The sequence below is a fragment of the Phyllostomus hastatus genome, unplaced genomic scaffold (genome assembly GCF_019186645.2).
Source record: "Phyllostomus hastatus isolate PE091 unplaced genomic scaffold, TTU_PhHast_1.1 phas_contig_159, whole genome shotgun sequence".
Taxonomy (NCBI): Eukaryota; Metazoa; Chordata; class Mammalia; order Chiroptera; family Phyllostomidae; genus Phyllostomus; species Phyllostomus hastatus.
Genome location: NW_025333640.1, coordinates 27,486,357 through 27,508,528, shown reverse-complemented (window position 1 = coordinate 27,508,528; position 22,172 = coordinate 27,486,357). Strand labels below are relative to the sequence as shown.

General features: G+C 40.8%; 1 protein-coding gene across 2 annotated transcripts in view; it reads right to left on the bottom strand.

Annotated features, from left to right (window-relative positions):
* Nucleotides 1–22,172, bottom strand: part of ANAPC10 (anaphase promoting complex subunit 10) — a 39,792-nt gene that overhangs the window by 5,085 nt on the left and 12,535 nt on the right. For both annotated transcript variants that reach the window (XM_045831860.1, XM_045831858.1), the window contains exon 4: nucleotides 18,367–18,487. In XM_045831860.1, coding sequence (XP_045687816.1) covers nucleotides 18,367–18,487 — 121 coding nt within the window. The remainder of the gene's footprint in view (nucleotides 1–18,366; nucleotides 18,488–22,172) is intronic.

Sequence of the window (22,172 nt, the reverse complement as noted above, 5' to 3'; positions counted from 1 at the left end):
CTGACACCGCCGAGAGCATGGCTCCTCGGGAGTGGGACAGGGATATCGCATGGGGGTGGGGGGAGTGCTGTTGTTTCAGAGGCTACTGCAGTCCTCCCAGACTTTTAACCTGTGCACGTGTTTTACTGCAGTAAAAAATATGCGTACACGATAAAAATATTTTTAAAAGCTAAGGAAATTATCACAAAAAGTTAGAGCCATGGTTAACTCTAAGAGGCAGGAAAAGGACTGTGATGGGGAAGGGAAGAGGGTACACTCCCAGCTTCTGGGATGCTCATCGAGTCCCACTTTACACTAAAAAGCTGCACACACACAAAACCCGCGTGTGTGTTTCATGGCCTGTGCAAAGGAGGGGCACTGAGCACCCAGAAGAAACAAGCGCACAGCCTGCAGCACACAGTCGCAGAACTCCGCACGCTGGGAAGGGGCTTAGCCTCCTCCAAGTCCTCGATATTCCAGGTACATGAAGATCTGCTGTTCAATGGGCTCTAAAATAAATAAATGTGTATTTCCTTTACATTTCACACTACTTTGTTTTATCCTAGGACAAATATGAAACTATTTGAATGTACAATAGCTATGAGAAAATCTTATGCAAATTACACAAATTTAGACTTTTCATAGGCATGAGTAATTCTTAAAGTACAGCAATTAAAAAGTACATTGTCATTCTGTCACCATGAATTTTCATAGTAAGTAATTTCTCAAAACAAGGAGAGGTTAAAGGTAGCCTTTAGGCACACGTATAGTATTCCAGCTACGGAAACGGGCTGTGTGGCAGCATCTGCCAGGCTACAAACCACTGAAACATAGACGGAGGCGTCAGGAGTGTAAGATCTCAAAGAATCACTGTAAAATACGTTTTCTGTGGGTCATTTAACCCCTAAGGAAATAACTGCTTATTGTAAAAGTCCAGTGGAAGCAGGATACCCAATTACCTTTTTTTAAAAAAGTTCAGTAGAGCAATGAAGCCTTTAAAAAATCTTTTCGCAGTCAAGCTTCCTTCAAAAGAACTGTTAAAAACAAACACAAGACTTATGAAGAGTGGGACAAGTAACAAGCTCAACAGATACATCTGATTAAGAGACATCTAAAGATCTTTGCTGCAACGATATCACAATCCCATGGAGGCAACGAATAAGAAGCAGAATTCCAACTGCAACGCAATCCTAAATACATCTTTAGGAGACGTGGAGCTCTGAAGGGCTCTAGAAAGAAAAGTAATGGGAATTATTTAGAAGTGGATGGAAAAGACATCCACTAATTAAAGCTGACTCCATTCTGGCTTTAGGATTTTTCCCTTTTCTATGAAATAATCATGGTCAACAACGACTAACAACATGTTTGGAACAATTACTCTTTGCCACACACAGTATTAAGAGTTTTACATATACTGATTTTATCCAGGCCTATGAAGTAGACTATTTTCACCTTCATTTTATACCCAAGAAATCTGAGATACAGAGAAGCTAACTTTCCAGGGTTCATAGTTAGGTGGCAGAGCAGAAACTCAAGTCCCAGTAAGACGACTCCAAAGCCCATGCACTTGGATTTTATCAACTTTAAGATTTAAAGTACCTCCGATAGTTATGTGTAGCTGAAACTCCCCAATTTCATGCGATTACACAGAAAAGTACACCAGTGGGTGCTTTTACAGCCTATAAAAACATCACCAGTTTTCAGGGCTTTGCTCCTTTCAGCTACCATTTACTGAGCTGCTCCCACAGGTCAGGCACTTAGCACCCATTTGCTGTAACCCTCCCACACCACATCCCTAATTCACAGCTGAGGAACCGGAAGTTCAGAGGGGCCATATGATGTGCTGAGGGCAACCTCGCCAACGCGGGACGAAGCCTGCCAAACTCTGAACATCACAGTAATAAAGTCTGTCTGTCTGAGATACAAATATGAGAAGAATGTATTCTGATGGCAGAGTAAGTGAACGAATACTGGCAATTCACAAAGCTATAATGGTGCGCATGCTCTGAAGAGCTGCGGGGCCGGGAGGGTGCTGGGAGGGAAAGAAGCGGGAGTCTCAGCAGGACACCCATCACTGCCGATCAGACCTGGGACCCAGAAGTGGAGCCCGACGGGGAACACATGAAGTGCGCGTCGCGGACCAGGCAGAGGTGGGAACCCAACACACACCTCCAGGTCTGTTAAAAATTACATGTAAACATCTCTCGCACTCTCAGTAACAGGCTGTCAAAACAGCTGAACCAACCGCCCCCAGCACACGCACACACACACACACACACACACACATGCACACACACACACTTTGCTCGCAAGATCTGTGATTTCCATCGTCCCATAACTCATATATATATATATAACAAATTTTGTTTATAAAAGTACAAAAAAACCCTCATAACTTACTTTTAAGTGTTTATCCAAATCTAAAACATCTGTCTTGAATAGTTAAGGAGGAATTATATAAAATGAATATTTTGGAGTAAGAAGTAATGAATTTTATTTAACATGAATTTTAAAAGCACTAAACTAAGTCTACCACTTACTACTTAGATGTTATGAAGTTAGACTTCATCGTGATGTAAATTACTATCATTTTGAGGGAAAAAAGCAGGGACATTTTCGTTGCATTCACGAGCCCCGACAGGCAATCCGGCGGGAGGTGGCGGCAGCCAGGCAGCCCTTGAGCAGTGCGGCCCGGCGGCAATCGGCAGGCGCAGGCGCCCTGGGCCCTCCCGAAACCAGCCTGTTAGGGAACTGACGCCTTTCCTCCCTTTCCTGGAGGTGCATGTGAGGTCTGCCTTGCTTAGATGGCAATCTCTTCCACCCATAGGACTGAAAGTAAGGCCGGGACTAACCCAGAGCGAACTGAGCCGTGTGAAAGATTAGCAAGCACCTCTGCCCACTGGACCGACCGCCCAAACGTGGCGACTGGTCCCGCACAGGCAGTCCCCTCGTTCTAACAGGCAGAAACAACCATTAATCGATCCATGCAATTATCATGAAACGCAAAAGTGCTTTTAATTGATTAGAAAACTCGGAATAAAATTCAGAGGCAAATAAATCTGAAATTATCTCTCAATGAAAAATAGCTCAAGTGGGTAAAAACCTAGTTTCAGCAAAGATGTGTATACCTTCTACGCAGAAAGTTTTAAGGGAAAAACAAATGATGTTGAGTGATTCAAATAAACTCGAAGACTGGACATCAATTCCCATCTCACCAGATTTACACCCGAAGTTCCCTATGACCCGGTAAACGGTTGTTCTTTCTGACGGGTCTGACCGAAAGGTCCAGACTGCCAATGCACAGGGGCCGCATTTCACAAATCTGCTCTCTGTGTGTGATGTGATAACCAGAAGCAAAACAAGAATAAAAATAAATGAAGTAAATAAGATTAAAAATTAAAAAAAAATTATCTAAGGTTATATAAAGTACTTTCTAATTCCTTCCTTGATTAATTATATAGGTTAGGTTGAAAAAAACTTACTAACTCAAACTTGTCAAGAAGCCACCATCGGATTTAAGCATCTGAATTTCAAGTGAAATACAGGAATTCTATATTTTTATATTCACCTAAAATAGACTTTAAAGGGCAAAATCAATATTTAAATCAATTCTTCTTCATCTATAGATCTCAAAAAAGCTCATTATTTCCTCCCTTCAAAACTTTAATTATTTCATTTAAAGTTTTTCATTATTTTTTACTGCAGAGACATATAAGCCTTTCTTTCCTCTACTTCTTGATGTGCCAGTGACAATCACGTGATGTACATCTCCGCAGCTGCTCTTACAAACAGAAACCCTCACAAACTAAAAATATAAGGACCAGCAAATGCCACACTGCACTCGGGAAACACAGAGCCTTTCTTCCAGGAGGAACTCCCGGTGGGAAGGCGACGCGCACGCAGCAGACACTGCCGCTCACACGAGCTCGCTGCAGACGGCCCGGCGGGCGGTTCTCTGTGTTTTTTGGATTGTGCTCTGGAGCTGCTGGCACAGTGGCATTTCAATATCATAATTGCTTATTCCCCTGTATATCTTTAAAATAACAGGTAAAGAAAAAAAAATCAAGTACGAAAATAACGAAACAAAATGTTTTTAATTCTTCCTTTCATAGGATGTAATTTATAACCATTACACAAATAGAGAAGAAGCACAAAGGGGGGGGAGGCGGATAAAGTAATGTTCCAAAGGTTCAGTTTACAAGGACCTCACACTGAGTTTTTTTTTCTCTTACTAGAAACAGTATTATTTGCTAAAAATGCACTAGCTGCCAAGAGCCATGGTCCATCTAAAGCAAAATGCTTAAGATGGAAACAGAGTGTTAATACAGAAAAAAGGGCAAGATTCAGCATACAGATTTCTGTAAAACCTACTTTAAAAAGAATAAAGTCTTGATTTTGATATCTTTTTGACTGAAAAATAACTGTAATAATAGATAAAATACTAATATATATTGCACTGTATTGAAACAAAAAGATATAATCAAGTTTTAAGCTTTCTAATTAAGCCTTTTTTTTTTTTGGTAAGTTATTGGGAATTCAACACTAGTCTTGGTTCACATGATAGAACAATGAGAAAAGTTTCCGAATGGTTGAGCACTAACCCTGACGAGTGGGGAGAGCCAACTACAATACGTTATATGGTAGCATAACCTGCCACCCACGTTGCTGAGAGAACAGCTTTCAAACACATGCACTGAGCTGTAAAACCACAAAATCCCTTATTACACATTGTCTTTCCTACTCTAGGTGAAATATACCATCAATTCTTTCCGTTATAAATCTTTTTTTATGACTATTTTTGAAGCCCACTTAACAATTTGATCGTCTTCTTATAATGTAAAAGATGCCTTTCTTAAAAAGGGAAATGCAACAGGAACGTCATTACCCTTCCACAGCATCACAGAGAAGGCCAGTGTCTGCTGCAAGATTTCCCCAGCTTCCTCTTAGGGACCCACCTCCCCCAGGGAGTTTTAAGCTAAAGTTCTTTTTTTTTTTTTTTCCCTGTAAAGACCAAACCCTGAGAGTGGTTCACTAAACTTCTTAAAGCATTTGAAAACATCTGTCTTCTTTAAGAAAGACTGATCTGCTGCTCTGGGGGTTCTTTCATAAAATGCACGGTTTGCATCATGACCAAACAAGAGAGAATGCGAATTGTCAAAATTCGTTAGGGAGCGACAGTTCTGTCTCTTCTAACATTTCTCCCTTCCCCTGCTCTGGCACAAATCCAAATCTCAACCAACTTACCAACAAGTAAACAAACAGCCATTTCAGATGCAAGGCTATAATGGTGCCTCAGGCAATATTTGTCTTATATTGCTAAGGGAAGCAAGCCTGCAGGAGGACAACTATGTTGCCTCCTCTTTACAGTGCCCTGCGGTGTCCAAGTCGTGTTCTCACCTTTCAGCAAACAGCTCCCTGCAATCGTATCCCAATCCATACAAAGGGGCTTGAGACAGAGAACAAGAAGGGAAAAAGAATCTCAAACTTAAAGACACTACCTTTACAGGGATTCACAGACACTCCTTTTTGGAGTTTTAAGATGTTTAAAATCTTTTCTAAAGCTATGTGTTTCTAACATTTTGCCTAATTAATTTCCCTCCAAAACTTTCCTCCCAGAGGACTTTCACATTCCCTCCCCCACTTCTGCCCGCAGAGACCCACTCCGACCCGAGTCTGCTGGCAGTCAGACCGTCCCAGGACAGCCACAGGGCCTAACAGCCTCTTCCAGGGTTTGCATCTGCAGCGTGGTCGGCAAGGAGAATTTTATTTGTAAGTGTTTCTATTATACTGACAAGGTCAGTTAGTCCTGTGAACTACTGGTCTTTCTGCCTGATGGCCTGGTGAATTATTCAAGGGGGCCGTTCATAACCTATAACGGAATGCAGCCAATTAACCTCAGAAACATGACAAAGCTGGTGTCTAATGGGATTTCAAGTCTATCTTAACAGACCACACTAATGTCATTTCCCCCAAATTGGTGGTATATTATTTGATAGAAACTTTGTATTTTCCTCAAATTGAATTAATTTGTAAGTTATGGTATACAAATTACACAGAGTACTTTCTATTTTATGGAAGTTTACCATAAATACGTTGAAGCTTTTGAAAACAACAATCGGCTATTACATGCAGATTTGCCTGTATGCTTCACACAGCTACATAACGCATGTGAGCTGCAGTAACTATGTCTGGTGCCAAATGAGCACTGGAAATACAAGGGGAAACACTGTGTAAAGCACATAGCTGTTTCACCACCATGCTTACACCTGAAACCAACACACAATAACACTGAATGTAAACTGTAGCTGAAAAAAATGTGTTAAAAATATTTTTCAACCTGTAATATGCAATACCTTGTGTTCTTAATCAAGATTTCTCCAGAGGTGCAGAAAGCACTACTACTCTCCTAAAAACTAATGCGGAAATATATGTGCATTGTACTTCAAATATTCAAAAAATATTTAAATTGTTGAATATTATTTATATTTTTAAAAAAGAGAGAGAATTTAGCCCTGGCTGGTGTGGCTCAGTGGACTGAGTCCTGGCCTGCAAACCAAAGGGTTGCTGGTTTGATTCCCAGTCAGGGCAAGTGCCTGGGTTGTGGGCCAGGTCCCTGGTGGGGGTGGGTGGGGGTGGGAGGCAACCACACTTTGATGTTTCTCTCCTTCTCTTTCTCCCTCCCTTCCCCTCTCTCTAAAAATAAATAAATAAAATATTTTTGAGGAGAGAATTTGCATTAATTGAGTGTTTACTGTGTGACAGGCAATATGAATAGGTACTTTGCATACTTTATCTTACCTGTCCCAGGAATCCCGTGAAACGAGCATTACTTCCCTATTTTTGTGGGAGGAATCTGTGGTTTCAAAGGGGCGGAATGTGTCCCCCAAGTCTCTCACAGCTAACAGGGGACAAAACAGAGGTTTGAAATCTGTGTAGTTTGCTAAATTACGGTCTTTCAACGTCAGCGGGCCTAAAAAATGTGAGATAATCCCCAGTTGACTCTCGGGGTCATCTTATAACAACTGGACCACGGAGCACGGCTGAGCTTGAAAACCATTCTATAAAAGAACAATACCCAATTATTTACCCAGCAACAACTGGGAGATGAGTGAATGAGTTAGTTTTGATAGCCATACAACTGTATCAACACTGAAGTTTTATTAACAGTAAGACAATACTCCAGTTTTTTCTTATCGGTTCCACGCCAAATGCACTCTCACGCAAATGATCTTCCACACACAGGCCTGTACACTTATGTTACCTGCGCACACATGCAAACACACAATGCTCTCAGTTTCTAAGCCTAAAGTATTGTCTATTATGCCAGGCCACAAAGAAATGAAAAGCTGTCTTAATACTATAGGTGTCAAGGTATATCAATTTTTTGCAAATAAGACTTTTTAAAAAATATTTTATTTATTTATTTTTAGAGAGAGGGGAAGGGAAGGAGAAAGAGAGGGAGAGAAACATCAATGTGTTAGGGATACACTGAATGGTTGCCTTTCACACCCCCCCAACCGGGGACCTGGCCTGCAACCCTGACTGGGAATTGAACCACTGACCTTTCCGGTTTGCAGGCTGGCTCTCAATCCACTGAGACACACCCGCTAGGGCGCAAAGAATAATTTTAAAAATAAGTTGAATAACTTCATACAGTAATCTTTTTAAACTATTTGATCTAGTGAACCAACTTAACATATATTGAACATATATTATAGTAAAGACTGTGTTGTGATTACCTCTGTTTTTGCTTTACAAGTTTCGAACAGAAGCAATTTCTTCAACCGTCAGGACAAAGTGCTCTAAAGCAAATGTCTGTTAACAGGAGCATTTCCAAAGCTCAATGACTACGCTCAGCTTCCCTGCTATGAGAGCCTTCAGCCTGGCTAGCGTGACTCTCAGGACTTCATTCACTGCTTGGTGGAAACATTTGTAAAAATATTTGTGCAATTAGGGTAGAGCTTTTTGAAAAAATAATGGCCTGGCTAAAAGTCACTGCAGTTAAGATATGCATAAATGACATTTTTTAAAGTTCCCACTTATGTCTCCCATTCTATAAAGTTATTACCATTAATACTGTATTAGTTTAGAAGAACATAGCCAGCAGAGAAAGTAGTAGGGCTAATAAGTAGAATTCAGAGCCATCAATATTAAGTCAGCTTTGCTGTATTTTAAATTAATCAAATCAAGATACATAATGTAAGAACAAAAAATTCAAGAACGGAGTCCAAAACCAAAGGAAGTGTCCAAGCTAGTGAACTATCACCTTAGTGAGGAAAAAGACATCTGGTATTTTGATACAGTGGGTCAACATGTGATCAAGTACATTTCATGCTATTAACTGGGTCATATCAGAAAGATTAAAATTGTCCTTCCAAAAGCCACAAATAGTATGTCACGGATGCTACAGTTTCAAAGGATTAAATCCATATATTTAATCCAATGCTGATGGATATTTTATTAAAATAAAAAACAAGTCACTAGAAAATCCACACAAAACATATGCTCTGTCTAGTTTTGGACAATTGATATTGAAATTCCAAATATCAACATCAATGTGTTTAAACCACTCCCTGCTCCTACCCAACAGTGAGAAATCAGATCCAAAACAACTGTCTACTATCACGAGACCATACATGCCTTAACAAAGATAGGACACATTTATCCCATACATTTTGACCTTGTGAAGTCATGTGTGAGTAAGGATAAAGCAAGCAGCCACAAAAGAAAAGAAAAAGGGAAGTATGGAAGGACACAAACCTACAATGACTGAAAAACCTACCATGTATTTGGTGTATTACAGATGTTTTTACCCATCTTATCTCATTCAATCTTCACAACTACCCAAACGAGATAGGTATACCGATTCTCATTTTTTAAGTAAATAAACAGGGGCTCAGAAGGAACAGAGAAACTTGCCCTGGATCACAAAATAAAGAACTGGTAGTAACAAGGTTCCAACTCTGCTCTAGCAGACTCCAAAACCCACAATTAAAGCGGCATGTCGCAAAGACAATCTAGAAACACGTTCCTTCCTCTGGCTCAGGGCTCATCCTTCTGTCCCACTCTGAATATGATATTCAAAACTCAGAGTGCAGATTATGAAACAGACTGGGTTTCTGCCCGTGAGCCAAGGTCAGAGAACTCCGCGTTCAGCGGCAGGGACAATCCGACTCCGGGGGAATAGCAGCGGGTTTCAAACGGCTCCAGCTCCAGGTTAAATGGAGTTCAATGAGCCATGATGATTCCATGATCCTGACAGTCCCGGTCTCAGTGAACAGAAAGTTTTCAAATTTGAGTTCTGTATTTGCCTTAGACAATCCTCTTTCAACATCAATAAAGTCTTCATACAAAAAGCGGTTTTTTTTTAAGATTTTATTTATTTATTTTTAGAGAGGGAAGGGAGGGAGAATGAGAGAGAGAGAGAGAGAGAGAGAAACATCAGTGTGAGGTTGCTGGGGGTCATGGCCTGCAACCCAGGCATGTGCCCTGACTGGGAATCGAACCTGCGATGCTTTGGTTTGCAGCCCGCACTCAATCCACTGAGCTACACCAGCCAGGGGTCAAAAAGCGTTTTTAAAGCCTGAAGCACCTCCCAGTGCCTATCACTAATTTTTGCAGGGAAATAATAAAATTTTAAAATGAATAAAGCTAACGTTTAACAACTAGATTTTACAGATGAGCTGAGAAAAATTTTGACTTTTTATCCTTGTAGTACCTTAAATGTGCATCAGCTACCTACATACTGAGGTAGGAGAGTAAAGGCAGGCAGAGATTTCTTCTCCTTCTTCAGCTGTTCTTGTTCCTTGAAGTGCCTTCCTTACCATCTTGTACTTAACCTGAGCTTTTCACCTCTGGGGCCATGAAAAGAGGCAAGTTATGAGTCTCCATTCCTCCAAGGTAAATTACGACCCCTTTGGTCATTATCTTTTCTGAGGCAACACACTATGAGCTCCCTTTAGGCTTTTCTGATACCGCAGAACACGTCGTGCTAAAGGTGCGTAAGACCCAGGAGGTGCAGCACAGATGCACGCCGGCACAGTGTGCAGCTGTGGGGCCCGACGCTGAGTGTGGTTTACAGGGAGAGAGCTTGGAGAGGCGCACTGGGTGCCTGGGGCGCGCCCTGCCTCAGTGAAGCTCTCTGCAAAAGAAACCCCGGACCCTGTTTTTGCTCTTCACCTTTTTTCCTAAAAGTAAAAATCCTCTTTGGATTTCTTTTAGTTAGTGAAAACAGGTAATAATGTAGCTCTTTCATGAGAGTAAAGTGGCATAATACATACTTTAGAAAAGCAAGGGATACCTGTATTTTCATTTTTAAAAAAAGACTTTACAGTTTTAATACAGTTCTAGATTCAGCAAAACTGAGAGGCAGGGACAGACTTCCCACACACCTCCTGCCCCACACAAGCAGCGCCTCCCCCATCACCCACATGCTCCAGCAAAGAGGAATATCTGCCACAACGGATGACCCTGCGTTGATGCACCCTCACCCAAAGTCCAGGACTGACATCAGAGTTCACTCCTGGTCTTGTACATTTTACGGGTTTGGACAAATACAGATAGTGACATGTACGCACCACTATCATACGGAGCACGTGCCACGGCCTAAAAGTCCTCTGCGCACTGCCTATTCATCCTTTCCAAACACCCCCAACTGCGGGCAGGCCCCGATCTAAACTGTCTTCACAGTTTTGCCATTTCCAACGTGACTCACGGTTGGAACGACCCAGTGTGCGGACTTTTCCTTTCACTTAGGGGCATGCCCCTGAGGTTCTCCCAGGCCTTCCCAGGGCTTCCCCGCCCGGTTCTTCTCGGCAGTGAATGACGACCGCTGTCTGGATGACCAAATGTGTACGCCCAAAGCGTCAGCATTACAAGTACCCATCACTTTTCAATAGAACACACCTAAAAACTAAAGAATTTTTAAGTATACTTCAAAAATCTACAATCTATCCCCTCATCACTCACCAGCCCGTTTCCTCAGCTACACACTTTAATTTTTCTTAATAATGCAAAGCAATGTTTTGGTAACTTATAATTTCATGTGATTTTAAGGGAAAAAAGTGAAGGAATATGTACTGCACACTGATACCCCACCACACCAGTGACTTCCAGCGTGGCACTGGACAGCTCACTTAGCCCCTCTGTACGATGGGCTTGTACGTGATTAAAGTTGCTAACTGGTAGCCCTTGGCCACATCTAACCTGTGAACATACCGTGTTTTACCAACACGTTTTAAAAATTGGGAATTTCCCATTCAAATCTATATTACTGATTTCCCTCTAAAAAGTGTAATTGGCAACAACGGACCTACATTCCTACGTGCAACAAAGGCCCAAAATGCACAGCAGCTATCTCCTTCGAGAAGGTGTGGGCTCCCGGTGCGACGGTACCTCTCCAGCTCCTTTCAGTTCTAACCTTCTCACACTCAAAGTCAGCCAGACGGCACAAAGTTCACGTAGCCTCTCTAGGTCTCAGCTTCATCTGAACGTAAGGAGAGTGGCTACCTCTGACCACCACAGAGCGTGGAGAGAGAATGTGACACAGTGAGTGGTGCCGGCTTAGCTCAGTGACGTGCAAGGAACAAGTGCTCAATAAATGAAGAGCAGTGGTAACAAGAAGCACAGATAGTGGCAAACACAATGACTCAAATGCAATTCTACGACGGTCCATCGGATCTGCATCAAAACCGACATCCTGGTTCTTCTCTTCCAAACTAACGCTGGTCCCATTAAAAATAAAAATCAACTATTTGCCTCTAATCCTTGGAGATTATTAACTCTTCATTTTCCACACATAAAATAAGAGGCTAAGAAGAAAACGAAGGTGCTGAGTGGGCTCACTTCAGCGAAGATGCACTTTACAATCATGACACCATTCATTGTGCAGCAGGTGGTTTTCCGCGGGGCTTGCTGCAGATCTTTCTGTCGCTACCACTGCTCTCATCAGGGCCATTAAGATTCAATCAAAAGTTTCTGCAGGAAGAAGCCCAGCTAACTTGTCTACCTCTTGAGAGTCATATCTCTGACAGAAGCAAAAAATGAACAACAGAACGACCGCAGGATCCCGCAGTCCCACGTCTGGGTGCAGACCCAAGAGGGCTGAAGGCGGGGTCTCCAACAGATTGTGACGCCACGTGGGTGGCAGCGTTCGCGACTCACAGCAGTCAAGGGGGTGGGAGCAACTCCAGTGCCCGTCACCAGATGGACGGACAAACATAATGTGGCACACAATGGAAATTAGTTAGCCTTCAAAAGGAAAAAAATTCTGTCACAGGCTACAGCCCAAATGAACCTTGAGGAAATTGTGCTAAATGAAATAAGCCAGTCACAAAAAACAAATACTCTGTGAGTCTGCTTACATGAGGTATCTAAAGTAGACAGATTTACAGAAACCAAAAACAAAACAGTGTTTGCAGGGACAGAGAGGACGGAAAAATAAAAAGGAGTTGTTCAGTGGATCCCGATTTTCAGTTCTGCACAATGAAAAAGTTCTGGAGATCTGTTACATGACAATGTGAATATCCTCAACACTACTGATTTTTAAAATGTTAAGATGGTAAATGTTATAGTATGCATTTTTAACACAATTAAAATTTTTAAAAAGTTCTCCTAGAGGAGGAGCTGAATGTGCCCAGGTCATCTCTCTGGAGCAAACTAACCAGGTGCGGGCCAGCGGCAGCCTACGGACTGAGAGCTGGACGTTCACTGCACACCCGCTGTTCCGACAGTGTGCCCGGTTCTCAGCCAAGGGCCTGCCCCTGCCCTGCTCCAGCGGCCACCCTCGCTCAGTAGACTTTCCTTATTAAAAGGGGTTGATAATCTGCATCTCTAAACCGCGTCGTTCAACCTTTTGTAAGCACACATTTCTATCGCATTATATCCTGCCATGGGTTGAACAGTGTTTCCGTTCTGTGTTTTGTTTTCTTGGCCGTGTGCTGTCGCCACTGCTCTCACACTGCCCACAAGGAACAGTGCAGCTCTCCCGCAGCTGCTGAGGAAGAAAAGCACTTGCGACAGCGACCTCACGGCGCAACGCTCCTGAGAGAAACCTCATCGACCTCGCCGTTCACTTCAAGTGTGCACCAGCAGGACGCTAGCCTGCAGTTCGAAGCATTGTGAAACGCGAATCCTCTTCACTATCTTTTTACTTGGCACAACTACTACGGTTGGAAAATTTGGAATTCCTGCTGTTAAAACAAATAATCTCATTAGTCTCCAATCTATAAATTTAGAAACGATTACTCCGGAAAGTGATTCAACTATCTGCAAGAACTGCCTCAGTTCAGATTTCATTGAACAGGTGGCTTACAAAAACACCCGCAACGGAGGCGCGTGGAGAGCACGCTGCAGTCCTCACCGGGCCCCGCGCCCCCGCCGGCCAGTCTCGGCCTCTGCGGCATCGTGTTCTCTTGACTTTCTTACCTACAGCAGCTCCTCTCAGCTTTTTTCTTTTTCTTTTTGTGCATTTTATATTATTTTTTAATGTTTTATTGAATGTATTGGAGTGACACTAGTCAATAAAATTATGTAAGTTCCAAGTGCACAATTCTGTAATATGTCTTCTGCCTACTGTATTGTGTGTTCACCGCCCAAAGTGCAGTCTCTTTCCATCACTACTTACCTCCCCTTTACCTAACTCTTCTACTTCCCCCCACCCCCCTTTCAGCTTTTTTCATTGGATAATCTTTTTGTATCCTTGAATGTTAGCATTTCCATAGTTCCAGTCCTGGTATGCTCCTTTTCTTTGTTCTTTTTTATATTTATTTATTTATTTTTAGACAGAGGGGAAGGGAAGGAGAAAGAGAAGGAAACATCAGTGTGTGGTTGCCTCTAGCACACCCGCCACGGGGGACCTGGTCTGAAACCCAGGCATGTGCCCTGACTGGGACTCGAACTGGTGACTCTTTGGTTTATAGGCCTTTCTCTTCAGCTCTACTTAGTTAAACCAACAGCCTTAGTAAAATCCTCCTAATTTTCACTGGATATTACCCACCTGGTCTTCACATTGCTCTAGCCCCAGCATTCCCAAGGTTGAATTTTATCACCATTTCCTCCCTAAACGTCTGCCAATAAGCACAATCCGACTTTTGCCTACATATTTTCACTGTCACAATTATATATTTATTTCCTGTGAGAATGTAGGCTCCTCACATACAGAGGCCATATTACTATCACAACAAATGTGTTGAACGCATAAATACTTCTTCTCCAGTCTTTCTTGCCCCTCCCTCCCCACCCACCCAGCTTCCAGGCACACTTAATTGCCCGCACTTCTGTCATTAAGCCTGGCTCTGAGGCTTCCACACCTTCTTTTAGGTGCCCCCACTTTGTTCTGCACCCGAGAGGGCTTTCTAGTCTTCATGAAGAGTCAGTAGAAAAACTTTTTAAGCCACTGCTGTCACAGTCCATACAGCCCCTCTGTCTATTTGTTATCTACCTGTTATCATTTACCTGCCGGTCTCTTCCATCAGACCGTGAAGTGCTTAAGGGCAGAAACCTGACTGGCTCTGCTGTGTCCCCAGCGCCTCACCCAGTGCCAGGCACTGAGCAAGCCCGCAGTAACTGTTCACCAAATAAAGCAAGAACTCATCTTGTACGCAAATGCCCGACTGCACCTCTTCAAACATCTATAGTCTGAGTTTGCGGTCTGAGAGGGACAAGAATATTTCTCTCTTAAAAACATATGCTATTCTATTGTGTAAAATATTTTAGTCTCAAAAGGAAATATAGCCCAAATGCACAGTTATCTCAATAATTACTTACAAGTAATTTGGAAAATTACTTATTCCATTTACTTAAAAATAAGTAAATGGAAATTACTTATTTCCATTTTAGAAATAAGTATATAATTATGAATAATTTTTTAATTGCATATGTTACTTTTAAGTGAGGGATAAGAGAGAATAACATGTGTGGTCTAAAAATTATGCGTATCACAAAAGCATTCTATATTCATTTCAAGGACATTCTAAATTTAGTTACAAAAACTGATTTTAAAAAATATTTTCTTTTAGCTGAATTCAACAAAATCCATTTTTTCCAAAGCCTCAATAAATGAAACACTCAATCCAATTTATCTTTGCAGATACTGCCTAAATCATCCCACTTTATATCAAGCTGTGTAAGAAAGTAAATTTGAGTAGGTTGTAACATCATTTGCTAGAGCCAGAGTTCTTGTCTCCATCTTCTTATTCCACCACACACATTAATGGAACTCAATTTATAAAAGTAAATGCTATTTAATAGAAGAGCTGATTTATTAACCACTTCTGTCAAAGTGCCGTATACAGATTCCCACAGGCATGCCACTGATTTAGTGCACAAGGAAGAGAGCCAAAGGCTCGTCGTGTGGATGGAAGAAAGGAAAAAATGTCATACAGCCCTGTTAACATGGAAGACTTGTTTCAAGCCACCTTAAAAAAAATCACTTGTTAACAGTTTTATTAACCAAGGATGAGAAAAGGCTTAAAATTCAGTTAAGTGCTCCATCTTGTGTTCCATCAATATTTTATCCTTCTGTGGCCACAGGATAAAATTTGATGACAAATTTTGGAAGCAAAATTCTAAGAATGAACCAAAGGACAACTTCCACACATGCTGGCAAAGTATCCACCTGACCTTACGTAAATTACAAGTTGTTTTTCCCAGAACTAATTGTGAGCACTGTGGCTATGTGTCTAACACACCGCTTTAGTTTTATATTTCAGTACAAACATTTCTACGGTAGTTTTTTCAAAAGAAAAATATAGTCAGCTCTCTGTATCTGCAAGTTCCACATCTGCAGATTCCACCAACCATGAATGATCAAAATATTCGGGGGAAAATGTTACATTGTTGCTAACATGTACTATGTAGTCAGGCTGCTGATGGCTGCTTCCATTGTGAACATGTACAGCATTTCTGTCTTGGCATTATTCCCTAAGCAACACAGTATAACACTTGTTTACATAGCATTTGCACTATATCAGGTAGTATATGTAATCTAGATATGATTTAAAGTGTGCAGGAGGATGTGCAGAGGTTATATGCAAGTACCACCCCACTTTATATAAGGGGCTTGAACAGCTATGGATTTCGATTGTCAGGGGTGGGGGTGTCTGAGGGATGACCGTATCTAGTCAGCAAACTGAAAAGAACTGAGTTTTCTTGAACTTTAGCTGGAGATGTTTTCTACAATGTTAAAATAGTCACATCTAAGGTATAATAATATTCATTGGCTCTTCAATCTTAATAGCAAAAAGTTTCCTTCACATATATTTTCCCTTCCGAGAGCAAAGAAAAAGAACAACATTAAACTAAAGCATAATGCTGAAATATAAAGGTTTAAAAATTTTAAAAGCACTTATATCTTTATTCAAAAACTTCTCTTGAATGTCATCTTGAACACAGGAGCAAGACTTACTGCATAAAAGTAACATAACTGAAATCCTGTATTCTGAAACGATGATGACAGAAAGACTCGTGCTAAACAAGCGTTAAACCTTACTTCTATTCAGAAATAGTCTCTTGTGTAGAAGAAATAAATTATAAACATATTACAAAATGTTCTTAGGTTGTTGATTTCTGATTTGCATAGGACAGATAATTTTGAAAAAAAGAAAAAAGAAAGTAGAATAAGCAGCATAACTGAAGTTATCTTTGGTATCAAAAATGTTCCATTTGGCCAAACCCAGCTGTAGTATCTTATAGCCGTTAAGCAGAACATATAAACCCTCACTACCACTTTAAGTCCCTTCGCATATCTAGAAGTTAACATGTGCATTCTAGAACAGTAAAGGAGGGGGTCTCATCTCTTTGCAGAGATTTTTCAACAAAGGCAATACGCACCTAAGTATAAATTCATGCTTCATAACTGACATGAAGGAAAACACGTGAAAAAAAAAAAGAATAGTCTTTGGATAAATAACGTTGCCATTAGCTTTTCTCACCCTGAACTAAATTTTTTTTAGTTACTACTCCAATCACTACTAAAATGACAGAAAATAGATTTTAGAGTGTTTCAAATAAACATATCCATAATTTCTAGTAAAAAAGGAAAACCTATTAAAACACTCCAATACACACTACACCCTCGAGTGGGCAAGCACCCATGGAAAAATATAAAAAGGTTTAGTTGGATTTTCCACTCAGTTAAATCAGTCCTGTACCTAATGAAATGATGGCTCTAAAATCTCAAAGTTCACATTATTTTAATCACTTACTATCTGAGTCAGAAGAAGCAGAAAATTTTTTAAATAACAATTTCGATCTTAAAAGAGAATATAAGAAATAAACTCATGATCTGCTTATTTTCCCTTAAAAAACAAAGTGCTATGAGATTCTTATTTAACTTAAAAAGAAAAAAGTAAACAAAATAAGTCACACATAAAAACGTATTATTAAAAGATGAAGTCTCCTTTATGTCATGTGCTGCAAAGGCAGCACTAATATTTTAAAGCAAAACACAAGAATTATGGTTCCTCAGTGAGAACTGCGGCAGAAAAGCAGTATGTTCATTAAGTTTTTCAGGAAAACAACTTACATTATCACCTGGTAATATTTAGTATTACTGGTCTCATGAGGCTATGTGGTCACTACACAGAAATATAAACACACTGAGAATAAAATTAAGACAGTACCTAAAAGAGCCCTTATTCGACATGGCTAATGGTTCACTTAAATGATATAATAGAAGCGAAGACTAAATTAAGAGTGTTCCACAATGGTCCAAATGTCATTTAAAGTTTCTCCAATTTACAACAGAACACAAAACATATATTTAACACATAAATCTAGAAATCACGTATGAAGATGTACATTTTCAAAAATGTATCAAAGAATGTATGTGTATGTATGTGTGTGTGTGTGTGTGTGTGTGTGTGTGTATCGGAAACACTAGTACAACTAAGACTACTTCAGGTCTTAAACTTATTAAGCGGAGATATGAGTCTGGTAATTAAAGGACAACAGTGACATCTAGCGAACGTTTCAAACACATGCCACACACATCAGGAATGAAATACTTATTTTTCCAGTGTTTCACATATTTCAGTCTGTATGTCTGAAAACTTCCACAATAAAATATTGGGAAAAATTAAAGGTGACAATTAAAATTGAAAACAAATTAAAATATTATAAAAATTAAAAGTGTTTTCTTAAATATCAACAATTCTACTTTTATATGTAGCAGCTGGCAAAAGTAGGCTTACAGTTGTATGTAAAACATAGTTTATTCTTATATTATTATTTATTAATTATTGTATTATTTTCCATATAAAAGACTGTTTTCCTACTTTTGACCACCCCTGTATTCATATTTAATTTCTAATTTAATATTAACATGACTATTCTCAAAAGAGCGTAAGTTACATGATGACGTACATATTTTAAAATGTGAAAACATACCCGAATTTCCTGAAGGTTGTGGAAATTATTTCCTACTCTGACTGAGATCTTGCTTGGAGTATAGCTTTCGTCGGATTTGTAGTCCGCATAAATACATAATGTCTTCACTGTTGTTTTTCTCCTACAGGCAACGAAAGGAAAGCATATGAAAAGGACCTTTAGCATATGAAAAGATTAGAGCCAAAACACCTTCTCTCCTGACCTGAAAAATAACGGTTTGGTAAACCAGTATGTAACTGAACAATTCCACGTTCTTTTAACAGTGACAGAAATGAAGACCACGTGAGAGCGCAGACACACACGCCACCGACACGGACGTGGCTCACCTGGGGCATGGCCAACAAAGAGACGGGGCAGAGAGGGGCCAGCTGAGCCAGGGTGGGCACCTGAGAGTGTAAACAAGCACGCTGGACCCCAGTCCTTTCCACTTATGTTTCAGACAAAGAAATTATTCTAAAAGCTTCGTTTCCACCAGTTACTTCATTTCCTATGTTAATACTTGAAAATAACTGGCTAAGTGAGAAATGAAGCCCAGGAAACAGAAGAGCATTTTTTAAAAAACAGAAAGTAGGATCTGGTCCTGAATGCAAAAATAAAATTCTGCTGTTTTAAAGGTGTGCCTATTAAGAAAGGTGAGCAAAGACTATGTAACAGAAAATTAATCACAGAAAAACTATTTTGAAGGCATATAAACATATATATGTATAGAAAAAAACCTGCATAAAATCATACAAAAACAGTAAGAGTGACTATTTTGGTGAGGTGGAACTATGGGAGGTCTTTATTTTCTTCTTTGTGATTTCTATGTTTTCTGAATTTTTTACAATAAGCATGTGTTATTTTGGTCATTAGGAAAAAATCAGACAATTTTAAACATCAACCGAAAGAACCACTAGGAAGTCCATTTAAACGTGCTTTGGAAGCTAAGTTCTGGCAGAAGCCAGCACTACTGCAATCACAATGGGCTCCGTGAACAGGAGTCTGTGTCAAAAGTCAACCTATAAAAACAGCGGGGGACCTGCATCTCTTAGTGAGGGACCGAACTGGTGCAGCTGAAGCTATTCATCAGAGAGGAATGGGGAAAGTTAAGGACTTTCCCTCAAATAATAAAGACAGATGAAGATGTAAAACACTAACTACCCAGGAACTGCTGACAGGATAAATACCATTACCAGGTTTCAACACAGGCCAGAGTATCAGACCGACATCCTTCTGCTTCTGCAGGGCCAGGAAGCAGACAGGAGAGGAAGCAAAGGAAGAAGGGGAAATTCTGAAGGGCATACAAGAGATCTTTTCCCTGATGGGCCATCAGTGGGCAGTGAAAGGTCTTTCTTACTGCAGAGAGATCACAGATCATGAAGATTACTCGTAAGGACTTCTTTTGTTAATGAAAGCAGATCTAAAGGACCAAGCCTTTTGCTCAGAATAAAATTATTCTCCAAGTTATGAAATTCAGGACAACTTAGTCACTAGAACCTACAAGATAATCAGGATGAGGTTAGAAAGGCAAAGAATAACAACACCACTAATCATTGTAAAAACAACAGTGACAGCAGCAAATAGCGAGTGAATACTCTGTGTCTGGCCCAGAAGTTTATGGGTGTATTAACCTCATTTACTCTCAACCTTGTGATATAGGAGTTACTATTACCTTCATTTCATTGATTAAAAAAACAATAATACTCAGGCTAATAACTGGTTAAGGTCAAAAAGTAGGAGTTCAAATGTGGGTCTGTCAGCGGCACACGACCTTAAACTATCACCCTCCCACTAATTAATTGTGCTCACTTACTCACCAGTCACTGACACCAGCTTACAGTAATATGTAAGTACTTATGCTTTTTAAAAGTTTATCTACACCATGGGATGTTATCCTAAGGTCCATGTATCCCCAGAAATCATATGTAAAATGTATGCCATACACACTGATCCATGAAATTTGCAAAGGAAACTGTGACCTCACCAAAAGTTTATAACTATTACTCCAAAAGATATCTGTAAAGCCCTTTTAAATTATTTATAAATTTTTCCCATGGTGACTTTAAAATGGCAGTGCATGGGGGAAGATTAAATGCATGGATTATGAGAAATACTATCAGCTACTCAATTTGCTCAGACCATCATTACAATAATCATCACCATAAGCTAAATGCCTTCTATATGCCAGGCACCCTGCTGAACCTTCAGAAAAGGTGCTGCAGGAAGGAAGAAGGGGAAGGGGAACCCTTTCCCACTTCTGATGACACAAGTAGCACTCCCAGCCTCCCCTCCCACTACTCCCTCCACTTTGTTCCTTCCTGTCGCAGATTTAATAGGGCAGGCCCCACCTGGCCTAGCACTTTCATGACTGGACGGGTCTGTTTGGCTCTAGGGTTCAATGTCAGCAAACACACTGGACTGAGGACACACACCCCCTTCTCAAACATCAGCTTTGTCAGTTTTCTAAGGATGGTATTTTGGTCTCCACCTGCTGACTCCTGAATAATTTCTCAACTGATTGGAAACCACTGAAATTTCCACAGAAGGCCTTAGTGACAGACACTCCGAATTGCCAACCTAACAGCCCTTTTTGCCTTTTATCTGCAAAACATCCAGACACAAGGCTACCTTCCCCAGCTTCCCTTAAAGCCAGGCATGACCAAGAGACCAAGTTATGACCAGTAAGGTTTCAACCAAATGACTGAGTGAAAGAGGAAGACATGGCCTTTTGACCTTTCCCACCTACTCCTTCCTGCTGCCTGGGACAAGGACAAGATGATGCAACGGTGGGGACAGGATAGTGAGCTGAGAACAGGGAAGTGGCGAGAGAAGGAATCTGGGTGCCCCAAGCTGCCACACCACTCCTGCACTGCCAGGCTCCTCCTGTAGGGAGAGGGAAAGAAGCAAATTTCCACTTTGACTAAAGCACTGTTTATTAGAAGCTCTGTTTCTAGGTCTAATTCCTCTTTAATATGACATCGAGATGCCTACATTATGGGTGAGGAAACCAAAGCTCAGATCAAAAGTTAAGCAACTGGTCCTCATTTACACATCCAGCAATGCACCGAGCCAGGTTCTGCAGTCTGTATGACTGCACTATACTAAGAGTAACTACAGACTCTTGGGGTACAAGACTTAACACTGAAAAAAAAAACAAAGTAGTTATAAAATTGTTGATCATTTCCTGTTAACACGCGAGATATGTTATTACCCAGAGACTGAGATGTGAATGGAACATAAAAAAGTCTGCAAACTCTCCTGAAACGCAAAGCACACAAATGATTTTCATACATATAAATGATTACACTCTTCTTTGTTCCTGGTTCAAGGTGGAAAACTCCCTCTCTGTGTGAGGGTTTGTTTCTAATGTTGTTCACAGGATATTGAAGTTCAAATTCTCACGGAAGGCTGAGACAACCAAGACCATGTTTTAATGGAACATGTAAGACCTTAATGCAAAAGTTTCCGCAGATATGGCTAAAAACAAAGGCAAAACAAAAAGTTAGGGCTGTCTCCCCACGAAGAGATAATTTTTCCAGGACTTGCCCTCCCACCGTAAACAACTAGAGTAAACAGACAACACGGACGGAAAACTGTCTGCAGACACAGAACCACCAGGTCCCAGAGACGGAAACAACCGAGGTGGATCATGTGACAGACCGGACAGGACCGCCCACTCTCTCTGAGTTGAGGGAGGGGTTCTGCCTGCCGAGGGAAAGCTCCGGACACCCGGACACCCGGACACCTGCACGGAGTCCCCTAGAGCCTGTGACCCAACAGCAGTCTGCACCGGCACAGGGTAACAGTGCACACAGACATGCCAAGCA